We start from the raw sequence: 23,449 nt of genomic DNA, 5'->3' as shown, positions 1-23,449 counted from the left end.
TGAATGTGCACCTTATTAAAATTTATACATTTGTAATTTTAGCATTTTTTCAGTTCAACCTCTTCGGTTTGGGTTCCTTTTTGCTGTCATGTAAATTAGCAGGGGTTTGCAGATGCTAGAGCTGAGCATGTGGAAAGATATTGTGATGTGTAAAGCTGAAGGAAGGTGTGATGGGAGTAGCTGGGGGGGGACTTGTAGGATGCGCCCCCACTTCTTGAGAGCACCAGCCACAGCTGCCGTAGGAGGCCCACATGGGAGATTGTGACGGCCAAATCCCTCCCTGGTTCTTTGGCTCTAGTGTCTAATATTCAAGAGGTACACTGCCTCTGAACACGGAGCTTCCTTTTAGCTATCAAGGCTGACGGTCCCAGTTGAATGGGTTTCTTCTTCTCTTGTTTAATAACGTGAGAGTGGCCATGTCAGATCAGACCAGTGGTCTTTCTAGTCCATCATCCTAGTCCAGCTGCCATGTCCTCGAGTGGAGAAACCAACCTGGTTCACCAGATTAGCCTCCACCACTCATGTGGAGGAGGGGGGAATCAAACCCGGTTCTCCAGATCAGAGTCCACCGCTCCAAACCACCGCTCTTAACCACTACACCATGCTGGCTCTTCATGTGCCAATTCAAATAAGGGGGGCCATTCATGAGCTGTATCTCAGGGGAAGTCTTTGTAGTTCTGAGACCCCAGGCAGAAGTCAAGGATTGCTCCCCCCATATAACGGGCGGGGAACCTTTTTCCTGCCAAGGGCCATTTGGATGTTTATAACATCACTCGCGGGCCATACAAAATTATCAACTTAAAAATTAGCCGACCAAGCCCCAAGCAGGCAGCTGCCCCAGATGACCCCCCCTGCGCTGGCAAGCTGGCAGGCATCCAACCGGTGGCGCACTTGCTCACCTGGTGGCACAGGATGGTCTGTTGCACCAGCCGGGTGTAGCTGTCCAGCCACACGCCGGAGTTGCTCCTGCTCTGCATGGTCGGGGCCGGATTCTACAGCTGGCTCCTGCTACCTCCGCCTGCAGGGATGAAATGAGGACACACTGGCTAAGAACTCACCCCCCCATGCGCATTCTGGCCTCTCCATTGTTGTCACTTCCGCCTCCATCCCTCTTGTAGGACAGAGGGAATACACTTCTCCATGGCCCGGGTGGGAAAGGGTTAACACAGCTTCTTGGGCGGTCCTAGCAGCTCCATAGCTAATGACTCTTCTGCAGGTGGGGGGGGGAAAGGTTCCTTTTCTCAGCAAAACAAAGTCACATCTGCCTTGAATAAAGGCTGTTTATGGGAGGGGGCAGATCACCAGTCTTCGATCCTTCTGAGCTAGAGATCTGCCAGGACCCATAAAGGGCCAGACCAAATGAATTAGTGGGCCTGACGTTCCCCACCCCTGCCGTATAACCACCCAGCTCATTCAGAGCAAGAATTCAGGGTGTTGTAGTGATTAAGGTGTCAGGCTAGAAGAGGGTCCATTAGTCTAAGAGATCTACTTGTCAGAGGGTATTCCCTCCCTCCCAAATAAAACACCACATGGAAACTTAAAAGTCTCTTTGGTTGAATTTTAGCAACATGCTAATTCAGTGATATTACGTGGCTTGGGAGTCGCATGTGGCTCTTTGCTATGTCACCTCTTCTGAGCACTGTTTCCCAATATGGCACCTGCCCCATATTTCACAAAAGTGGGCAAGGCCTTGCTCATGGTGTGTGTGTGTGTGTTTGCACGCACGCTTGTGGCTGGTAGTTGGTTCCCACCTTGAAACTGCTGCCAGTGGAGGAACCGGTAAAGTGTGGACACATGAAGCTGCCTTATACTGAACCAGACCTTTGGTCCATCAAAGTCAGTATTGTCTACTCAGACCGGCAGCGGCTCTCTAGGGTCTCAGGCAGGGGTCTTTCGCATCACCTACTTTCTAGTCTCTTTGAACGGAGATGCCAGGAATTGAACCTGGGACCTTCTGCATGCCAAGCCGAGGGTCTACCACTGTGCCACAGCCCCATATTCCCTGAGGTGTAAGCCTTATATGCCAGGGATGGAAGTAAACATGGCTGTGTTGGTTGGGGGAAATTGTGAAAAGGTGAGTTTCCCAGTGCTGAATAGATTCTCCCCTGCTTTCCAGAGCTTGGGCTTCTGATTGAAGGGAAAGCGCAACGTTTATTTAGTCCGTGCCCCTTGTTAAAATTTTTGTTTGGCCAACCAGTGATCACACTGTGTTCTAGTTACAAACGTTAACTTTAAAGTAGTTTAACCAAATGAGACAAAAAAATACATAGGAAGGATCTTACACAAATCACCCAGGCGTAAGCAAAAGCTCATTAAAAATCAAAAGAGCATACATGACGTTCCTATTCTATGTAGACTGCATTTATGAATGGATCAGATTTTGCTTACCCACCGAAGCATTTCCTGAAAAGGAACAGCCTCACTCAATCAGTGTCTGAGAGGTTCATGCTACAAGGAACTAGAAGGGTTTACATATTTGTGTTTTTTATAGTCCACCTTTCTCACTGAGTCGCGGCCAATTTATGGTGACCCACAGGGTTTTCAAGGGAAGAGATGTTCAAAGGTGGTCTGCCATTGCCTGCCTCTGCGTAGCGTCCTTGGACTTCCTTGGTGGTCTCCCATCCAAGTACTAACGAGGGCTAACCTGCTTTGCTTCCAAGATCTGACAAGATTGGGCTACCCTGGGCAGCTTACAGGGTGTAAAACAGCAGGAGGGATCTAGGAACAATGCAAAAGGACCAGGATGACAAGAATTAGAAACAGCGCCTTAAAAAAAGTATCCGACACAATAGAGTCCATGTGCATAAGAGCCATGTTTCTGATAAGTTGTATGTTTCGTGATGTTCCTCTGAGCCTACAAATGATACTTTTAAGTAAAAACTTAAGGCGACATCCTGCTGCTGCTAACAGTGTCAGGGTTCTGTTTCCTGGGGTTTAGGCTGGCAGACGGCCAGCTATTCATAAGTCACTGGAACAAACAACCGAACTGGTTCAGTCTGGCTCTTTCTCAAGGATGCTATCTGTACGCTGGAACAGCAAGTAAAAAATGCTCGATTGTAGCTTTTGCAGGAAGTCTCGCAAGCAGATTTCAGGCCTGCTGATGGCAACTAAACAAACTCAAACCTACAAAAAATACATTCTACTTCACGTACAAGATTTGACGTTAAATTCCAGGACATGGGGAAGAGCCATGTTCCCAGTCTTTCCCTGCAGGGACGGTGTCCCGGCCCCATGATAAATTTGATTGCCCTTTTCTGTATCCCCCCCCCCAAACTCTACAGTATCCTTTTTGAGATGGAACAACTAGGACTGTATCTCTGTGTGTAAAGTGCCGTCAAGTTGCTGCCCACTTTTTGGGGTTTTCATGGCAAGAGACTAACAGAGGTGGTTTGCCAGTGCCTTCCTCTGCACAGCAACCCTGGTATTCCTCGGTGGTCTCCCATCCAAATACTAACCGGGGCTGACCCTGCTTAGCTTCTGAGATCGGGCTATACCAGGGGTGTCGAATTTGTTACGAGAGCCAGATATTACATAAATGCCACTCGGTCGGGCCACGTGTACCATAAAATTTAATGCAAGTTATCAGAGATAACACTTTACAGAAGACACAGGCCAAGCCAATTAATGATATTATTTTTTTACTTTTTCCTTAAAATACAAGCATGCTTTAAACAATAACACTCTTAACAGTATTTTCTTTTATTGAACAGTCTTTGATCATTGACACCTCGGGAGTTTGAGGGTTGGCCCTGGATCTGGCCCCCGGGCCTTACGTTTGACACACACACCCCTGGGCTATACCGTGCTGCCTTCCCTCCCAGGAACGTACACCCTCTTTAATATTTTGTAGCCCCCTGATTTATTAGCCCAAAAGTTTTGAACGGAAACCTGTGTTACATTTCTGGCTTCTTGCATCGCTGTGACTTGAGGTTCACAGTGTGTTCTAGTGCATCCTACTCAGCAGTAATTTCCATTTTATTCTGTGGGGCCTACTCCAAGGTAAACACTCGTGGAGTTGCAGGCTTGGAACGCTGCCATCTTATGCAGTGGTTAAATGGCATATGCCCCTTGTCCAGACTGGCCAGTCTTACCTGAGCCCCAGCCGTGTTGTGACGTCACCGAGTCAGGCCAATTCACTCACACCACCTTTTAAATGCAAAAGGTTTATTTAGGAATAAACGCTTAAATTGATTGAAATGCAAGTTGCAGAATTCTTTAAAGTTGTGGGACCAAGGGGGCGGTGGCCAGAAAAGTTTGGGAACCACTGCTCTAGATGGTTCAAACTGGTGTAGTCCGGGATCGGGTTCCCAGGAGTGAAGAGTGAGATCATTCCCCCCTCCCAACTTCCTACAGATGAGTTGAGTTGTCCAACTAGGCTGGTATGTTGCCTCCTCCTGGAACAGGTCTTATCTGCTAGATAACAGGTTGCGGGTGCATCTTCTTAGCTATGAGCTCTGTTAGGCTTCCGTGAACTACAAAGCAAAATTCTAGGCACACAGAATGGAGAATAAGTGATGCTTAGCTAAAGCTAATACAAAATGGTCTCTTCTGTCTTCACAGCCCTCAAAAATCCTAAAGTGGCAGATGTCAAGTAAAAAGTTACCTGCTTAATTATGCTGGGCCAAACAACTGATTTGTGGGGGAATATTACCAAAAAGCCAACCGCATGGAAACCACTTGGTGTCGTGGTTAAAAGCGGTGGAGTGTAATCTGAAGAACTGGGTTGGTTTTCCCACTCCTCCACATGAAGCCAGCTGGGTGACCTTGGGCTAGTCACAGCTCTCTTAGAGCTCTCTCAGCCCCACCTACCTCACAGGGGGTCTGTTGAGGGGAAGGGAAGGTGGTTGTAAGCCGGTTTGATTCTTCCTTAAATGGTAGAGAAAGTCGGCAGATTAAAAACCAACTCTTCTTCTAAAGAAAGCCCTTTGGTTGAATTTAGCAGTGCTGTAACCACTAAGTTACACTCTGGGTCCTCATTGGGGAGAAAGGCGGGGTGTAAAAGAAGTAAATAAATAATATAAATCACAGTGTCGAGGGCATTTTCCCTCTGGAATTTGCCTGTTTCCAGAGTTCTGTCTTCTTTCCAGGGGAAATCATGAGTTTATTTATCCCAGGTCCCCTGTGAAAACCTTGTTTATCCCAGCCAGTAATCACAAAGATTTCTAGTTAAAAATGTCAGTTCGTAGTCTAACTAAACATGATAAAATGAAGCACAAAAATAGTCGTAGATCACACAGGCATAAGCAAAAGGTGTTAAAAATGAAAGAGTGCACATGACATTCCTACATTATTATCTAAATTAAATCAAATTAATTGAAGTTTTAAGTTGTACTGAAGAATTTGTGGGAAAGGGAGCAAGCTCACTTAATCTGGATCTAAGAAGCTCATTTCGTCACAAGGCACTTAGAGCTTATATCTCAGAAGGGAGCGAGAGCTTATATTTTGCGCATGCAACATAAATCCATCTTTCTGTCTATTTTCTGTTTCTAAGTGGTCTATTTCATGACCCTCCTCTGAGCATGCAAATGAAAGTTGCAAGAGAAATTCTGAAGACTCCCTTCTGACTGCTGCGGAAAATGTTTTATTTGCTGGGATTTTGGGGAGAGGCTGTGGCGCCTGCTTGGCATGCAGAAGGTTCCCAGTTCAATCCCCAGCATCTCCAGTTAAAGAATCTGGCAGTAGAGTGGGACATGAGACCCTGGAAAGCTGCGGCCAGTCTGAAAAGACAAACCCAACTGTGATGGACCAAGGGTCTGATTCAGTATAAGGCAGCTTCATGTGTGTGTTTGTGCTGGCAGACGACCAACTATTCATAAGATGTTACTACAGAACTGCCTGGTGCTAGCTAAATAATTGTACATTGGGAATGGGGAAAAAGGCCTTTTTGAATTTGTTACGATAAGTCAACAGTAGATTCAATGCAGCGTTACTATTCAGACTAACTCATGCTAACGGATGAGGCAAGGCCTATAAAAATTATGTACATTCTACAAATCATGCAAGATTGACTTTAATTTCAAAGGGTTGCCATGTTGGTCCTCCAGTAGAACAGCTAGGTTTGGGTCCAGTAGCAAACAAGATTTTGCGGGGTACGAGCTCTCGAGAGTCAACACTCCCTTTGTCAGAGTGACGCAAAATTTCGTGACATTCTGTCGATCAAAAGAGGGAACAAAGAAAAGTCTTCCAGGAGCTATGGCGGTAGGACTTCCTGTCGATCTTTAACCCTCTCAAACAATGTCATTTTTTTGGCTCACAAAGGGGAGTAAGGAAAAGGACCGTCGTCTCCCCCGCTCGAATGAATGGGTGGTTTGCATCTGTGCAAAGGTGGTAAAGACGCTGAAGGAAGACTTCCATAGATCATGAACAGGCAGCGTTCGGTTTAGTGGAATAGTTTGTAAGTGGCTTTCCTGTATTGCTGGTTAAAATTTTGGAAGTTGGTCTGATGCTGGGTGACCTTGGGCTAGTCACAGCTCTCTCGGCCCCGCCTACCTCGCAGGGTGTCTGCTGTGGGGAGGGGAAGGGAAGGTGGTTGTAAGCCTGTTTGATTCTTCCTTAAGTGGTAGAGAAACCTGGCATATAACAGCCAACTCTTCTTAGTGTGGGTGTAAGCTTACCCATCCTCTTGTCCCTCCATTATTTCAAAATGGGAACTGCCTACCAGCCTCAAGGCCTACCCACTTCCCTAGAATATGGGGCAGGCGCCATTTTTGGAAGAGGGTTCAGAAGAGCCACACTTGGTTCCCGAGCCACTGAGAGGGTATCGCTAGTCTGAGTTGGTCTAAGGCAGCTTTATTATTTTGTTTATTTAAAACCTTTATGTGTTAACCTTGTGATTGAAGATGGCTTACAATAACCTTAAAACATGTTCTGTTAAAATTCACAGTGGTGAATTTGATCTGAAGAAGTGAGCTGTGGCTCACGAAAGCTCATACCCTGCCAGAAAATATTTTTGTTAGTCTTTAAGGTGCTACTGGACTCTTGCTCTTTTCTGTTAAAACCAAAAACATAATCGCCAACCCCAGATCTTCCTCCCCCATTAAAAGATGCCTGCCCCTCAAACCCCCTCAAAAGCCCTGGCAAACAGGCAGGCCTTGGAGTGCCTCCTGGAGATCTCCAAGGAGAGGGTTCCCCTCACCTCTTCAGAGATGATGAAAAAGAAGGAGTTGGTTTTTATATGCCGACTTTCTCTACCTTTTAAGAAGAATAAAACTGTCTTACAGTTCCCTTCCCCTCCCCACAACGGACACCCTGTGAGGTAGGTGGGGCTGAGAGAGTTTGGAGAGAACTGTGACTGGCCCAAGGTCACCAAACAGGCTTCATGTGTAGGAGTGGGGAAACCAATCCGGTTCACCAGATTAGAGTTCGGCGCTCATGTGGAGGAGTGGGGAATCAAACCCGGTTCTCCAGATTACAGTCCACTGCTCCTAACCACTACACCACGCCAGTTCCCATTCCACAGAGCTGGAGTCACGATGGAAAAGGCCCGGGGCTCTGGTCGATGTCAGACGGGCCACTTTGAGTGGTGGAAAAGCCCACCAATAGCCACCCAATGACCACAGCAGGCTCACGGGGCCATGTTGAAGGAGACGGTCCTTCAAATATGTGGGTCCCTTATTCATGGGGACAGTCATGGTTTGGCAGCACAGCCTTTGCTTGGCATGCAGAAGGTCCCAGGTTCAGTCCCCGGCATTTCCAGCCAAACTGATCAGGTAGGAGGTGATGTGAAAGACCTCCACCTGCAATCCTGCAGGGCTTCTGTCAGTCAGAGCAGACACACACTGTTACCGCACTTTGTATTCCCAGCAATGTATTAAGAGTTTGAAAATGTTATAAAAAATACTGTTCGCACTTTGTTTGGCCCCTTTAGCTGTGAAGACGTCTTCCAACCATTTATAAGCCATGGTATCCAAAATCCTTTTAAAGCAATGTTTTTTACAACATTTTAAAACTCTTGATACATCGCTGGGAATACAAAGTGCGGTAACCCCCACTGTCTGGCTGGGATAGATCAGTGGTCTGATTTGGCATAAGGCAGATTCCTGCATTCGAGACCCTTCCGGTGTTTTCTCTGTGGGTGTGTGAAGAGATTTAACATGATCTTCAGTCTCCCCCCCCCCCCTTTCCTCCTCAGGAAATTTCAGAAGAGCATCTGATCGACCTGAAAAAGGAGAGAGCGCATGAGGGGGGACCCGAGGAGCTGACGGACAACGAGGGGATGCCATTAAAAGAGGAAAAGGAGAGCGTGACTAGCGTGGCGTTACCAGTAAAAGAAGAAAACAAGAACGTGACCACCGATGAGTCTGCGGTACGCATTCCAGTCACATACAGTCAGCCTGTCCTACCTTGCAGGGTTGTTTTCAGGGTAAAAGGCAGGAAAGGAGAACAGTGAAAGCCATTTGGTTCCCTAATATGTACGCCAGCTTTATAATGGCATGTCCCGTTCGTAGTCTGGCAGGGCTCCTTTTACTTTTACCACCTCTGAAGTCAGGGCATGATTGAGTCAGTTTGCATTTCCTGAAAAATGAAATCCCCAAACTCTGAGGCCACGCCGGCTTGTCCACCGTGTCTGGTAGCCCTTCAGTTTTCAGAAGGCCTTTATGTGTGTGTGTGTTAAGTGCCGTCAAGTCGCTTCCGACTCACGGCGTTCCTATGAATGAAAGTTCTCCAAAATGTCCTATCTTTGACAGCCCTGCTCAGATCCTGCAAATTGAAGGCTGTGTCTTCCTTTATAGAGTCAATCCATCTCTTGTTGGGTCTTCCTCTTTTCCTGCTGCCCTCAACTTTTCCTAGCATGACTGTCTTTTCCAGTGACCCTTGTCGTCTCATGACGTGACCAAAATACGATAGCCACATGCATACTGTAAGAAAAATGAAATGGTATCACGATCCCGTCTCTGTAACGCTTCACGAGTGGCGATTTGTTCTTGGCCGAGATTAACGTCATTGGGGGTTTTCTTCCAGACAGCAGATCGTTTTTCTGGGCCTGTCCATCCACCGATGCCTACTTCCCAAGCTGTCTGTCGTCCGTCTCCGTCACCTCAGGATAATGAAGTAAGTACACAAGTCGGCGTGGACTGACTGAAATCAAGGTGATTTAATTTGGGAGAAACTGGCTCGGTGGTAGAGCATTTGCTTTGCGTGTGGAAGGTCCCAGCGTCTCCAGGGCCTGGCAGTCGGTGGTGGGAAAGACTTTATCCTGGGACCTCTGCCGGTTAAAAGGAAACCAGACTGGCTTCGATACACTCCTTATAAGGCAGGATTGTTATGGGAATAAAAGGGAGGAGGGGAGAACTATGTATGTCACCTTAAGCTCCTTAGAGGAAAGGCGGCATAAAAATCAGATTGCCATAGCAACAGTGAAGTAAGCTGATAGGAAGAAAATAGATTCCTTTGAAATGTGGTGTTGGAGGAGAGTGTTACGGACTCCGTGGACTGCCCAAAAAACAAATCAGTGGATTATAGATCAAATCAAGCCTGAACTGACCCTAGAAGCTAAAATGACTAAACTGAGGCTGTCGTATTTTGGTCATGTCATGAGACGACAAGGGTCACTGGAAAAGACAGTCATGCTAGGAAAAGTTGAGGGCAGCAGGAAAAGAGGAAAACCCAACAAGAGATGGATGGACAATAAAGGAAGCCACCGCCTTCAATTTGCAAGATCTGAGCAAGGCTGTCAAAGATAGGACATTTTGGAGGACTTTCATTCATAGGGTCGCCATGAGTCTGAAGCGTCTTGACGGCACTTAACACACACACATAGCAACAGTGGAAAACAAAGCCTATATCTAACTGACTAGCCTGCCTGAGGAGTTTAGGAAGGCTCCTATCTTTCTGCAGAATGTGTAACATAGAATTGTTCAGGGGAGCCTCTTTATTTATTTACTTTATTTATACCCCACTTTTCTCCCCAATGGGGACCCAAAGGGCCTTAATTCTCCTTTTCTCCTCACAACACCCCTGTAAGGTTAGGCTGAGAGTATACTGGTCCAAGGTTACTCGGCAAGCTTCTGTGGCAGTGGGGATTCGAACCTGGGTCTCCCGGATCCTAGTGTGACACTGTATAACCAGTACATAGAACTAGATCCAAGTACACATATAGCACCGGCATAAATAAAAAGAATTAAGGACCAAGGAACGTACACAACGTTCCTGTGCATATGTGAACTGCTGTCAAGTCGCAGCTGACTTACGGCAACCCCTCGCAGCGTTTTCAAGGCAAAAGATGAGCAGAGGTAGATTTCAATTGATTGTCTCTGCATAGCAACCCTGGACTTCCTTGGCAGTCTCCCATCCAAGTACTAACCAGGCCTGACCCTATTTAGCTTCTGAGGTTTGAGATCAGGCTAGCTTGGACCATCCAAGTACAGGCATGTGACATTCTTACTTATTTAGGTAAAATTGGATTTAAGAATAAATTAAAAATTTCTGAGTTTCTTAGCCAGAACCTTTGCAGACAAAATAAAAATAGCCTCACTACAATTCTGATCTGAGAAATGCATAGGTCATAGTGTGCTGATAGCTTATTTAGGATGTATTTGTTTGGGGGGGGGGGAAATAGTCTACTGTCTTGCCTGATTATCACCATCTTTAAGAGCATGACATTGTTCCCAGCATACAAATAATACTTCAAGATCAGCCCAAGTTTCCATTTGCAGTGTCATTGTTCTTTGTTCTGGGATTTATGCTGGCAGATGAACTGCTGTTCCTAATGAATAATAGAATCAATTCCCCCTGGCAAAGTAAGCTGTCTTTCAAGGACAGTAACTATGTGCTGGAGCAAAGAGAAAGAAATTCCTGATTGTAACTTTTCAGGGAGACTCCCAAGCAGATTCTATGAACCATAGTAATTTCAGGCCTATTTATGCTAACTGAATAAAATCAAGCCATGAAAAACACATATATTTTTTATGATAGACATTAAAATTCATTGACAGGATCAGAGTGAAACCACTAAGGGGCAGGGAGAACGTGGTAGTGGAAGAAACTACACTGCTTCAGTGATGTTTGAGTTCAGTAGCACCGTCGAGACCAACACGATTTTGGGGGTATGTGCTTGTATTACTGTTATTTATTTATTAGATTTATATCCCTCCCTATCCCAGTCGGGACCGGGCTTTTGAGAGTCAACGCTTCCTTTGTCTGATGTGCTCTGAAACTGCACCACTTTACAGTGGGTTGAAAGCCACCATTTTGGAATATTTGCTTTGATTTTTTTAAAAAAATGGAAAACAAACACATCAAACAACGAGATGGGGCAGGAGACTGCGCTCATTCTCCTGGCTGTGCCAGTTTTCTGCTTGTGTGGGGTTTTTTTAATATAAAAGATCTTCCAAAGCAGGAAGTCCCCCCACCCGCAGCCTGAAGCTCATTCGGCCACCTCATTCTCTTTCACAAACTAAAAGAAAGTGCGGAGCCAGATTAAGTTAACGTGGTGCTTGTTTCTCCCCCTCCCCTTGTAGGAAAAGCAGACTGGTCTGCCCGAAAGGAGAGGCGACGAACTTCAAGCTGAGGAAGAGAGCAGTGAGGAAGAATTACTGATAGATGAGGAAGGAGACAGGAACGACAGTGAGGTTTTGGTGGGTTCTTCAGAGAGTTTTCCTTTGGGACGACTGCCGAACCTGCCCTCCCCATCCCCGCTTGCATCCTACCATTACTCCATAGGACTGTACACCGTTCCCAACAAATCAGGCTCAGGGTGGTTTACAGCAAATTCCAGCAAACAATTTTAAACCATAACAATTCACCATTTAAGAAGAAGAAGAGTTGGTTTTTATATGCCGACTTTCTCTACCACTTAAGGAAGAATCCAACCGGCTTACAGTCACTTTCCCCTCCCCCCAACAGACCCTGTGAGGTAGGTGGGGCTGAGTGAGTGTGACTAGCCCAAGGTCACCCAGCTGGCTTCATGTGGAGGAGTGGGGAAACAAATCCAGTTCACCAGATTAGCGTCCGCCACTCATGTGGAGGAGTGGGGAACCAAACCTGGTTCTCCAGATCAGACTCCACCGCTCCAAACCACCGCTCTTAACCACTGCACCACACTGGCTCTTTAAGACTCATCAGTGTCCATCGTTGCATTCTTACCACAACCCTGTGAGGTAGGCTGGCCCAAGGTCAACCAGTGAGCTGCTTAGATAAGTGGGGATTGGAACTTGGTTCTCCCCGGTCCTGGTCTGCCTGCCACTCTTAACCACTGCAGCACGCTGTCTCTTATTTATGTGTTTGTTTGTTGGATGTATATGCCAGCCATTCCTGACTAGGTCAGGCTCGGAGTGGCTCACAGCAAAAATATCTTACAATAAAAACATAATTAAATACAATTTAAAATGATACATTTTAATGATAAAAATGTTATCCGATAAAAAATTGGGTTCTCCACTGTACACGTTCCTTTAGTTTCTCCAGCCACTCCTCTTTATGTGGAGTTCTGTTCCTCTTCCAGCACACTGCCTCGTTCAAGACATAGCTTATATTAGCTCAAATATAGCACTTAATAATAATTTTTAAAAATCGGGTGAAAAAAAGAAGGAACGAAAGGTTTAATGCCGTCCCTGGTGGCTGACATCTCCTCAAAACAGGTGGGCATGGATATCAGTTATCTAGACTGCAGCAAAGAAGTCTGTGAGGGGAAATGCCATCACGCTCTTTGAATACTCGAAGGGCTGCCCTGTTGAAGACATTCCAGGAGGGCAGATTTTGGTTGAACCTGAGGAGAAACCGCTTGACAACGGAAGCAGTTATCTAGGGCAGCGGCCTACGTTTTGGGGAGATGTATGGTTGGAGACCCTCCCAGTCTTTCGTGGAGCCTCCCAACGTTTTGAGATTGGCTCTGTAGCAGCTTTGTGATTGGTTCATTCCCCCCAAAAGCCCCAATTGTTGGCATTGTGGAGGGAATAAAGGTTGGTATTTACATATGTGGTTCGAACGTCCGAGGGTTAAACTTTTGGGGGAAATGATTTTGAAGAGAATGGAACAGCTTTTTAAAATCAAGATTAATTTGGATATAGACGTGCTATTTATGGGTGCAGTGGGACAACAAAGAATAACTGGAGATGCCCAGGAACTTTGTAAAGCTATGATCCTAGCAGCACAAGCTACAATAGCAAAAGGCTGGAAAGACGCAAACAAATGGACTTTTGAATGTTGGAATCAGTATTTATATGAATATATACAATCAGATATTGTTGCACAATTGGCTAAAGATTCACCGTGGGATAGTAAAATAAGGGAAATAAAGGACAAGTGGTCTCTGTACCTGAATTGGATAAAATGCGAGGAAGTCAACCCTAATACAACTAAGAAATTTAGGAACTTGTGCTCCTTGTTAAAGATTTCGGTGTGAAAATGTGGGGTGGGGAAAAAATGTATAACATAGTATGGATTTGAAAATAAGGTATAACCTAATGACAATAATAATAATAAAAAAAGATTTGTTCATTCCCCCCACCCTCATTTTGTCGTGGCGCCCATGGCCCTTTGTCAAAATTCACCAAAAGCGCCTGCATGCTTAACAATGTTGGGGACTCTTGTCTTACAGCATGATTTTTTTGTGTGTTTTAAAAAGCGATTAAAAAAATACACACTGAAAGAACTTTGTGTTATTAATGTCAGCCATGTCTTCATTTAAAGGTGTCACTGGATTCGAAAGCGACAGGTTTGGGAACAGGGTGTGTAGAAAAGGAGGCTGCTGATGAAGAGAGTAGCAGTGAGGAGATAGTGGTAAGTTTTTCCTCTCTTTTCTGGAAATCCAAGGGGGCTTGAGTAAGCAAGTTATGTTGCATAGTACCGCCAATATACCCCCCCCCCCCCACACACACAAAAAACAGTAATGTGACAAGGAAGTCATTATTTAATGTGATTTTCTGCTACTGGGCAAATGCATTCCTTTTCGATCCAGAATATAGGGTTAGGACTGCTGTTCTATATATCATGCAATGTATGAATCGGCCTTACACTGTCAGATTATTGGTCCATCTAGCTCAGTGGTATCTCGCTTTGGCTCAGAAAGTTGTCAGGAACCGTCACACTGCCCCTCCAGGCCTTTTGGATGCCCCAAACTCATGAGGTAAATATTGTTCAGGAAAGATCTGAACTGTGATCTCAACCAAGACAGATCATCTTAGTATTTAAACCTCTCTCTCTTTCTATATATATATATATATATATGTATGCTGTCAGTCACAACATCCAGTGGCAGTGAGTTCCACTGTTATGTATCATGCAAAGACGTACCTCCCTTTGCATGTGTTTTAACCTGCTGTTGTTATTCCCCCCTCCCATTGGACCCTGTGTTTTGTGAAAAAATGCTTAATTTTTCCTTATTCGTGGGTGATTAATTTCTCCTCTCTCTCTCCTTTCCCTCCCTTCCCCTAAAGGAGGCTGGAAGCATTGGGAGCAGGTAAGACCTTCTCTGGTCTCCTGGTAAGGACTTTTGCTCAGAAAAATCCTTCTTTTATTTGCCTGCATCTTGATTCTCGTCCTGTTGATGGGGATCCTTTTCCTTTTAGCCCACCTGGAGTAAAAGGAATCAAGTTCCCTTGCTAATGTGACAGCCCATTTCCCTCCTTTTTGGGTTTGGCAGCCCATTTCCCTCCTTTTTTAAAGTGAAACTATTTAATTTTCCAGTGTGGCATAGTGGTTAGGATGTTAGACCCGGAAGACCCAGGTTCAACCCCGCCTCTAACTACTCCTTGTACTTGCTTAGTCCCTTTAACTGGAGATGCCGGGGATTGAACCTGGGACCTTCTGCATGCCAAGCAGATGCTCTACCACCGAGCTACGAACTTTCCTTGAAGAAAGAGGAAGATGATCTTGATAGATGTTTTTAAAAGGATAACCCCTGGAGTTCATTTGGTTGACTTGGACTTTGGGGAGGGACTGTTGCTTAGCAGTTAGAGCATCTGTTTGGCATGCAGAAGATCCCCCGGTTCAATCCCCCAGCACGTCCAGTTAAAAGGAACGGGTAGCTGGTGATGTCAGACCCTCTTCCTGAGACCTTGGAGAGCTGCTATCAGTTGGAGTAGATGACTGATCTTTATAGGCCAAGGGTCTGATTCGGTATAAGGCAACTTCATGTGTGGGATATGGTCCACTTTTCACAATGAGGTGGATTACTCGGTGTGAGTCAATGCAATTAACAGGATGAACTATCTAATAAGCAATATACTAGGACTGAGTACCCAGCTTGTGGGGGGTAAAGTGTAGATGGCTGGGGGAGACAATAGAATACCACCCTGTAATCGTCATGATATGATGTCACCCCATGGTATTGACCCGGTACTTGCACAGGGGACTTTTACCTTTAGGACTAGGATATCAGAAATCTGAACCAAAGCAAAAAGCAGTAGACCTGATATGTTAAACAATGCAGAAAATGGTATTATGTAAGTAAAAAATAACAAAGCAGGGAGAGCAAGATGATACCTATAGCAAACAGATAATATGTCTTGTGCGCAAAAGCATTCTTCATAGTCCCATTCCTTTTATAAAAGCACATTCCTGAACCAGGAATGGTTCCTGAATTCCTGAATTCCTGTTATCATAAAGCCCTATTTACCTTTAGCAAAATGCCCTCCTGAATAATTCTGTTTTGCTTAGTTTGTGGAATGACAGAAGTACAGGAGCCTTCCTGACTTCCTCGAGCAGGTCTTTCCGCAAGGTGGGGGCCGCAGCAGAGAAGGCCACGGGACAGGCAGTCGTGGATCTTGCTCATTGACTTTCCTGTTGGTTCCACACAAAATCCAACTCCCACCATACCCCCTGATGGTACAAAGAACAACAGAAGCTTTGGGAGATTTGTCCTGGTATCTGCCCACTCTTTGTTTTGTGTGAACCAAGAGGCTAGGCTTTGAGGGGCAGGAGACCGCTGGCCATTGTTTCTCCAGGAATGGCAATCAGGACAAAAAATGCCTTGTGATACAGACTCCCTTTTCTCCCGAGTGATAGCCCATCAAGACGGGGGCTGTTTTTGTCCAACATTGCACACCTTGAACTTCACAAGTTTCCCATTTCTGAATTCAAAGACGCTTCATACCTCTCCTCATTTTAATTTCGTTCTCTCTTCCCCCCCCCCTCAGGGAAGATGAAAGTCTCCGAGCCCTGGGAACTGAAGAAATAAGGCAGAGATACGGTGACATATGTCAGAGCAATACAGCCTTCCAGGAGATGATGTTGAGTCTCAAAGGTGATTCGTCTCTCATCAGTGGTACTACCCAGAGTTTGGGAGGCATAAGGATGGTGGGTGGTGGAAAGTGCTGCAAGTTGCAGCCTACTTATGGCAACCCTGTAGGGTTTTCAAGGCAAGAGACAAACAGAGGTGCTTTGCCGTTGCCTGCCTCTGCGCAGCGACCTTGGACTTCCCATCCAAGCACTAGCCAGAGGACACCCTGCTTAGCTTCCAGGATTGTACATGTGCACCTTTTCTTTGTATCCTTGCTTAGCCTGATGTTTGAACAGGCAATGTGTGCTCTTTTTAATTTTTGTTTGTAAAACTTCCTTATATGTTGAATGCTCTAAGCCTGATCTCTGTAAACACACAGTATCTGTTCAGTCATGCTAGCTGAGGAGCGCTAATGGGAAGGGGCAATGGGTAAAGTCATCATCCTTTGAGCATGATAGCTGGAAATTGCAGTTGATTACCTCTTGCAGCACCTTGTAGGAGTAAAGCAAAAGACATGGCAACTAGGCAGAGCCCCAAAATGGCAACAAAAATACAGAGTTCTGATTGTGCAACTCCATCCAGCAGGAGATACTCTCTGATTTGCTGGTGGCAGCAGTTACTAACCAATTAGTTTGTGGTACTAACCTCCCACCCCCAAGAGTAAGGAGGGATGGGGCTCTGAGCAGAGACTTGGGACAGTCTAGGGGTTTTCCATCCTCCTTGGAACCTGAAGGAACAGGGCTTGCAAGTCTTCATATCTATTGATTTCTTCAAGTAGATAACTTCTAATCATGTGTTACATACTGCCATGGTTTCTATTTTATCACCTTGGCCAGTAGGGACTAGAAACTTGATACTTGTGTAGAGCATCTGTGTATCTCTGCCCTTAGTTATCTAGAACATGTGTAGTGTTTGCAGTCCCTTCTTTTCAATGACCTGTATCTTAATTCTCTTTATTTCCACAGCTGGGTGGCTAGGGGAGAACAAGGAAGGGGAGCCTTCATTGGGAAGCTCTGATCGCCTGCAGCTGAACCGGATGATGTGGGGGGGAGACGAAGTCAGCTTCCCCAGAAGTGAAGGACAGGCGGGTGCCTCCGAGAGCAGCCTGTTGGAGAACAGAGTGCCAATCTCGATTCCTTTCGGGGGAGGCTTCTTTGATTTCAGCGAGTTCGCAGTCCAGCAAAGTTTTCTCCAGAAGACGAACCAAGAGATCTCGAAGAGCTTTGGAGCAAGTCTGAGCCAGAGTTCTCAGCTTGGGGCGCCAGAGAATGGCCCAACGGTTGAGAAACCGTATCAGTGTAATGAATGCGGGAAATGCTTTGGGAAGCGGTCGACCCTGAACACACATGTAAGAACCCACACGGGAGAGAAACCGTACAAGTGTTCACATTGTGAGAAGCGGTTCTGCCAGAACTCCCACCTTCAGCTGCACGAGAGGACTCATACTGGCGAAAAACCCTACAAATGCCTTTTGTGCGAGAAGAGTTACAACCAACGTTCGAGCCTCATCATCCATGAGCGTAGCCACACTGGAGAGAAGCCATACACTTGCACAGAGTGTGGGAAGAGCTTCAGCCAGAAGGCCACTCTTGTCCTGCATGAAAAGAGCCATCGGGGAGAGAAACCCTACAAGTGCCTTGAGTGTGGGAAAGGGTTCAGTTTGAGTGCGGACCTCATAAGGCACCAGAGCATCCACACAGGAGAGAAACCGTACACTTGCTCTGAGTGCGGGAAAAGCTTCAGCCAGAACTCCCACCTCATGGCACACATCCGGACCCACACAGGTGAGAAGCCGCATAAATGTCTGGAGTGCGGAAAGGGTTTCAATTGGAGCTCGGAGCTGATTGCCCACGAGCGGATTCACACGGGTGAGAAGCCGTACCAGTGCATGTACTGTGAGAAGAGCTTCAGCGTCCGCTCGAGTCTTAGCAAGCACGAGCGAACCCACACGGGAGAAAAACCATACATTTGCCTCCAGTGCGGGAAGGGTTTCATCCAACGGTCCAGCCTAGTAGCTCACGAGAGGTCCCACACGGGTGAAAGACCCTATATGTGCTTAGATTGTGGGAAGTGCTTCCGGGAGAGTTCCCAACTCATTGCCCATGAGCGAACACACACCAGCGAAAAGCCGTACGTCTGTCCAGAGTGTGGGAGCTGCTTCAAGGCTAAGGCGGCCCTGATTCGCCATCAGCGAAGCCACCTGGGCTTAAACTCTTTTATATGCGCTGACTGCGGGAAGATTTTCTCATCCAGTGCCGAGAATCCAGAAAAATGCCCTGAGTGTGTGAATATGAGCCTGATGTCGGACCTCTCGCAGGCGTCGGAAGAGGCCTATCCGGAGGCGATGGAAGGAGAAAATGATGGAATTAAAATGTGAAAAAAGCCTGCCACCCCATCAGAGCTTGTATCTTCTAGCAAAGGAGATAATAGCATAGAGGAAGTGAGGCTCGGCTGACATCAGATGTCTTGACTGATAAGAGAACAGCCGCTATAGCTGCCTAGTCAACAGCTCCTCCTGAGGAGGCAACAAGGATGGTGGGAATGTTCCCTTTCTCTTGCCACCGTCCACTTCCTCCCTGCATTCTCCATTTCCTCCCCCCGTTTCCTACCCCATGCATCTCTTTCTTACCCCTCCTCCATGATGTTTTTCAGCAGTGGAGGGGAGCAGGGGGAGGCTGTATAGTTGCATAACAGCAATGATGTGTGATTAGCACTTCCTGCATCCTTGCCAAAACAAGGAAAAGAGGTTTCAGGACCCCAGGAGGGGAAGAAAGACATTCTTGAAAGAATCGAGCTAGTGAAACGAGGCCTATCAGGGCTGTGCGGCCCATCGTATCCTCACCTCTGCCTGGAACATTTGTTTCCGCGATGCAGCAGAAACGGAAGGCAGGGCGGTGGCATTTGAGCTGCCAAGCAGGTCCTCTTGAAGAGGGGCTGGTTTGCTCCAGATGGCGTCCCCCTCATTTGCTGACCCCTAGGTGGGACTATTTATATAACCTAAAGCTTTTAAAAATGAATTCTGTGGAATAAGCTAGAACGAAACTTTAGATGCCAGGAACACCCCTGAGGTAGACACACAGCTGGCTGTAGTTAACTGACCAGCAGTGTTCCAAGATGGCCAATGGCTAGTTGGCAGATGTGACAGAAGCTCAATTCCATGGCACTGATTTGGGGGCGGGTTTGAGGGGAAGTGATCAGAGGGCTGATGGGGGAGTGTAAAGTCACCCCTGAAGAGATGGGCTGGCCAGGCCTATGTAAGGGAACCAGTCCTAGAGCAAAACTGGTTTAGATGAATTACCTGCCACTGTGGGAAATGAATGCTCTCTCTTCTCCTGTTAGCATTTTGGCTTGGGTAAGCAGGCTTGGCTTGCAAGTACATATTATTTATTTTGTAGATATTACGATCGTTTTCTTTTGTCAGAATTAGGGTGGACATTACTGGGGCACTGCGCTTGGCCATGCTGCTGCCCACAGAGTGTACTTCTCTCCCCTGTCATCCAGCTTTGAGTTTAAATCAGTAGAGCACACAGAGAAATTTGATTGGGTCTGTTGATGCAGTGGTAGAGTCCTGGAAAGGCAGGAGGAACTCGGTAGCTTAAGGGAAAAGAAAACACACTTCAGAATATAGCCCCATTTTTTAGATTTATAGTTTATATACAGCCCTTGGCCAGATAAAACAAAATACATGGACTAAAATAGTCTTACTCCCCATTTTTTTTAAAGAAAACCATTCCCTGCAAGTAGAAAAGTAGCATAGCAGAGGATGAGCTGGGTTCTCTCCTTTATATGCTAACTTTCTCCTTCAGTGTACATTTTTAACACATGGGTGTTCTCAAAAGAATTTGGAATTCTCCCTGTGGTGCTACTCTTCTTGTTGTATGGCAGTTTTCTTATGTATGCAGAATGTGTTTCACCCATCTGCAGTTGGAAGGAGGAGTACAGTCCATTTGACCATTTCAAGGACTCTACCCTCTCTGTCCGTTGCATGGATAGTCTGGGTCTTAATGCCGATCTACACACTGTGCAGAACAAGGTAATAGAATTCTGAACTGCCCTTCTCTAAACTGAAGGAGGGATGGATATTTTGAATGCTCCGAGGCAAAAATAAAAGAGCTGCACCAGTTACTAAAAGGTGAAAAATAAGGCCGATTATGCAAGTAAAGTAGAAATGTATATTTTATTACTGAGCTAAAAAATTCCCTACGTGTTTCACTGCTGGGTAATCTGATAGGGTTTCAGTGTTCCCTCAACAAGCGTATAAGATCAGTAGCGGAGTAATAAAACATTTTTTTTTACTTGCATCATTGGCCTTGATGTTATTTTTTCATCTCTATTTTGAATGCTCCCCCGTATAAAAAAAAAGAACAAGGAATGTTTCTGCGTGTAGAAAATAGCAAATGAGGGGAAGAGTTATGCTGTGTCTCACTTTCACGAAGCTGGTGGTTTATTTCATGCTGGGAAGCGTGGTCCCTCCCTTCTGTGTAAAGGGCGGGGGGAGAGAATCCAAATAAGACCACCATCACCACCACCACCATTTGCAGGCCGTACATTTCAGAATTCTCCCACCTCGTTCTTCTGCATAACTGAGGCCTGGTTTGCCTGCCGTGGTAGAAGGAGTTGCAATGCTACAAGTGTATGGTCGCAGTCCTAAGGACGCATTTCTGGGATAAGCCTCATTGAATGAGACGGGGATTGCTTCCAAATGAGACCAGTTTGGGAATGCTCCCCGTAGTATAACCTTCCTTTTGTATCTTTTTTAAAAAGCTGCCTCCCTACATATAGAAAACTGGAAGAGCACAGAACAAAATTTCTCCGTGAAAGCTTTCTCCGTGACGAGAACTACCGGTAGGTAGTTTATTGTTTTTAAGCGAGCGTTCTCAAAATGGCTGCAGCCTGAAGCCATACTTCTTCGCCTGATCGTCTCAAGGTTTGGCTTATTGCTGGCTGCAGCCCACTCCTTTCCACTATAAAGTGGATGGAAGGGCTGTCGGGGTGCCCAAACAAGGAATCTTGGGAGTGTGTGAAAGGGAATTCAACCCCCCAAGAAATTCTCAACATCCTTATGGAACTGCGTTTCCCAGAGTTCTTTGTGGGAGAGAGGAGTAAAAAAAAAATCCAATACCTTTATTGGCATAATCGTAACAAATTCTACTTAAAATTTACCAGTCAGAAGACCACGGTATCTAGAGTATCAGCAATTATCACATCGTCAAATAAAGCACGCTGGTGGGTAGGGCCCATTTAGTTCGATGTTCCTAATGAAACTTCAAGGAATCTAGCTACCAACCAAGTTACATGAGTATTACAATCATTCAGTAAGTAGCGTACAAGCTTCGCATCAGTTTGAGCTCGGCTGTCTTTTAGGTAGGGGTTTTGTATGGGGGTTACTGCACTTTGTATTCCCAGCGATGTATCAAGAGTTTTAAAATGTTATAAAAAAACATCGCTTTAAAAGGTTTTTTGGATACCACGGCTAATAAATGGTTGGAAGACGTCTTCACAGCTAAAGGGGCCAAACAAAGTGCGAACAGTATTTTTTATAACGTTTTCAAACTCTTAATACATCAAAATATTGTCGAAGGCTTTCACGGTCAAGAGTTCATTGGTTCTTGTGGGTTATCCGGGCTGTGTAACCGTGGTCTTGGTATTTTCTTTCCTGACGTTCTTAATACATCGCTGGGGATACAAAGTGCGGTAACAGCCTATATTTCTCTCTTGCCGAGGTATGTAATTCACAGTGCAAGAGGATGTGGGCTACCGATGCAGGTTGTTTTTTTGAGCGAGAGCAGAGTCCTCATAAGGGATATTGGTATAGCTACCTCTTGTTGCTGCCGATGAAAGGAGGTTTTAACTGGCATCTTTGAGTCGAATGAATGAGCGAGGAGTAGTAGTTTGACAGTCTGCCTCTTCCTGGGAGAATCCCGAAGTGCAGTGGTGAGCGTGTTGGATGGAGAAGTCATGACATGATGTCGTGTGGCCCTCTCTGATCCGACAAGGATTGCGCATGGGATGGTGTCTCTTGTTTGAAACACCAGAATCTTTCTTGTATATGATGAGATAGACTAGAATGCCTAGGCGGTCACAAATACAAGGATGTTTTTCTTTTTTCTAAACCCTCAGGGGTACATCTTTGAAGGAGCAGTTCCCTCCCAGTGGAATCTGGGGCCCTGGGCAGTCGGCGTCCCAGGAACTTACCCCCAAGATTGTAATTCAGTTTCCCAAGTTAGGCGGCTTGCAGTACAATCCTAAGCGGAGTTGCACCCTTTTAAGACTTTAATCGACTGCGAAGGGCCTAACCCTGCTTATTTTTCACCAGCCCTGCTGGAGAAAAAGCAAGCAAGAGAAGCACACCTGCCTCTTTTCACAAAGAATGTAGGCTGCGTATCAACGCCGTGCCCCTTGCCGCTGTGATCAGATCCTCAGTTCACGGTTCGTTTTGCGCCATGGGCAGGATTCCTTCTGCCATAAATCAAGTGTTGGAAGAAAAGGCACCCCAAAACTGTTTTTAATAATTGTCCAGTGTCCAAATTTGGTTTTATGTAGCTTGTTTTGGTCTCTCTGTCCCCTTTGCTGATTATTCATTTTATGATGATTGTTCTGTCTTTTTTTCCTCTAATTTTCCTTTGCATATGAATATGTTTTGTTTTGAATAGTCTTTCAGGCATCACCCCCCCCCCCACAATTTCTTAAGCTCAATAAAATGATCTCTAGGAACCAGGCTTCCAGCATTATCATCTCCTCTCAAAGAAGATAAAGACCTGCCTCTCGGGAAGATATCTACTTTGTACCTCTCCCCTCAGTCCCCCCAAAATGCAACACCGAAGTCAAAAGTATGATACCATGATCATCTGTCTTCTGTGCCAGGGGTATCAAACATAAGGCCTGACGGCTGGATCTGGCCCCTTGGGAGCTCCTATCCGTAGGGTTGCCAGGTCCCTCTTCACCACCAGTGGGAGGTTTTTTTTGGGTGGAGCCTGAGGAGGGTGGGGTTTGGGGAAGGAAGGGACTTCAATGCCATACATACATGAACACAAAGCTGCCTTATACTGAATCAGACCCTTGGTCCATCAAAGTCAGTATTGTCTGCTCAGACCGGCAGCGGCTCTCCAGGGCTCAGGCGGAGGACTTTCCCATCACCTTCTTGCCTAGTCCCTTTCACTGGAGATGCCGGGGATTGAACCTGGGACCTTCTGCATGCCAAGCAGATGCTCTGCAAACTGAGCCACAGCCCCTCCCCAAAGTGGCCATTTTCTCCAGGTGAACTGATCTCTGGGCTGGAGATCAACTGTA

The 23,449-nt window shown here is 46.0% G+C and overlaps 1 protein-coding gene across 1 annotated transcript in view; it reads left to right on the top strand.

Annotated features, from left to right (window-relative positions):
* Positions 1–18,536, top strand: part of LOC130493433 (zinc finger protein 850-like) — a 36,186-nt gene extending 17,650 nt beyond the window's left edge. Inside the window, exons 7-12 of the mRNA XM_056867174.1 lie at positions 8,132–8,305; positions 8,962–9,051; positions 11,460–11,576; positions 14,376–14,398; positions 16,077–16,183; positions 17,125–18,536. Coding sequence (XP_056723152.1) covers positions 8,132–8,305; positions 8,962–9,051; positions 11,460–11,576; positions 14,376–14,398; positions 16,077–16,183; positions 17,125–18,536 — 1,923 coding nt within the window. The remainder of the gene's footprint in view (positions 1–8,131; positions 8,306–8,961; positions 9,052–11,459; positions 11,577–14,375; positions 14,399–16,076; positions 16,184–17,124) is intronic.
* The last annotated feature ends 4,913 nt before the right edge of the window (positions 18,537–23,449 follow it).

The sequence above is a fragment of the Euleptes europaea genome, chromosome 1 (assembly GCF_029931775.1).
Source record: "Euleptes europaea isolate rEulEur1 chromosome 1, rEulEur1.hap1, whole genome shotgun sequence".
NCBI classification, from domain to species: domain Eukaryota; kingdom Metazoa; phylum Chordata; class Lepidosauria; order Squamata; family Sphaerodactylidae; genus Euleptes; species Euleptes europaea.
The sequence above is the reverse complement of the archived record's forward strand: the minus strand, read 5'-3'. Positions and strand labels throughout refer to the sequence as shown.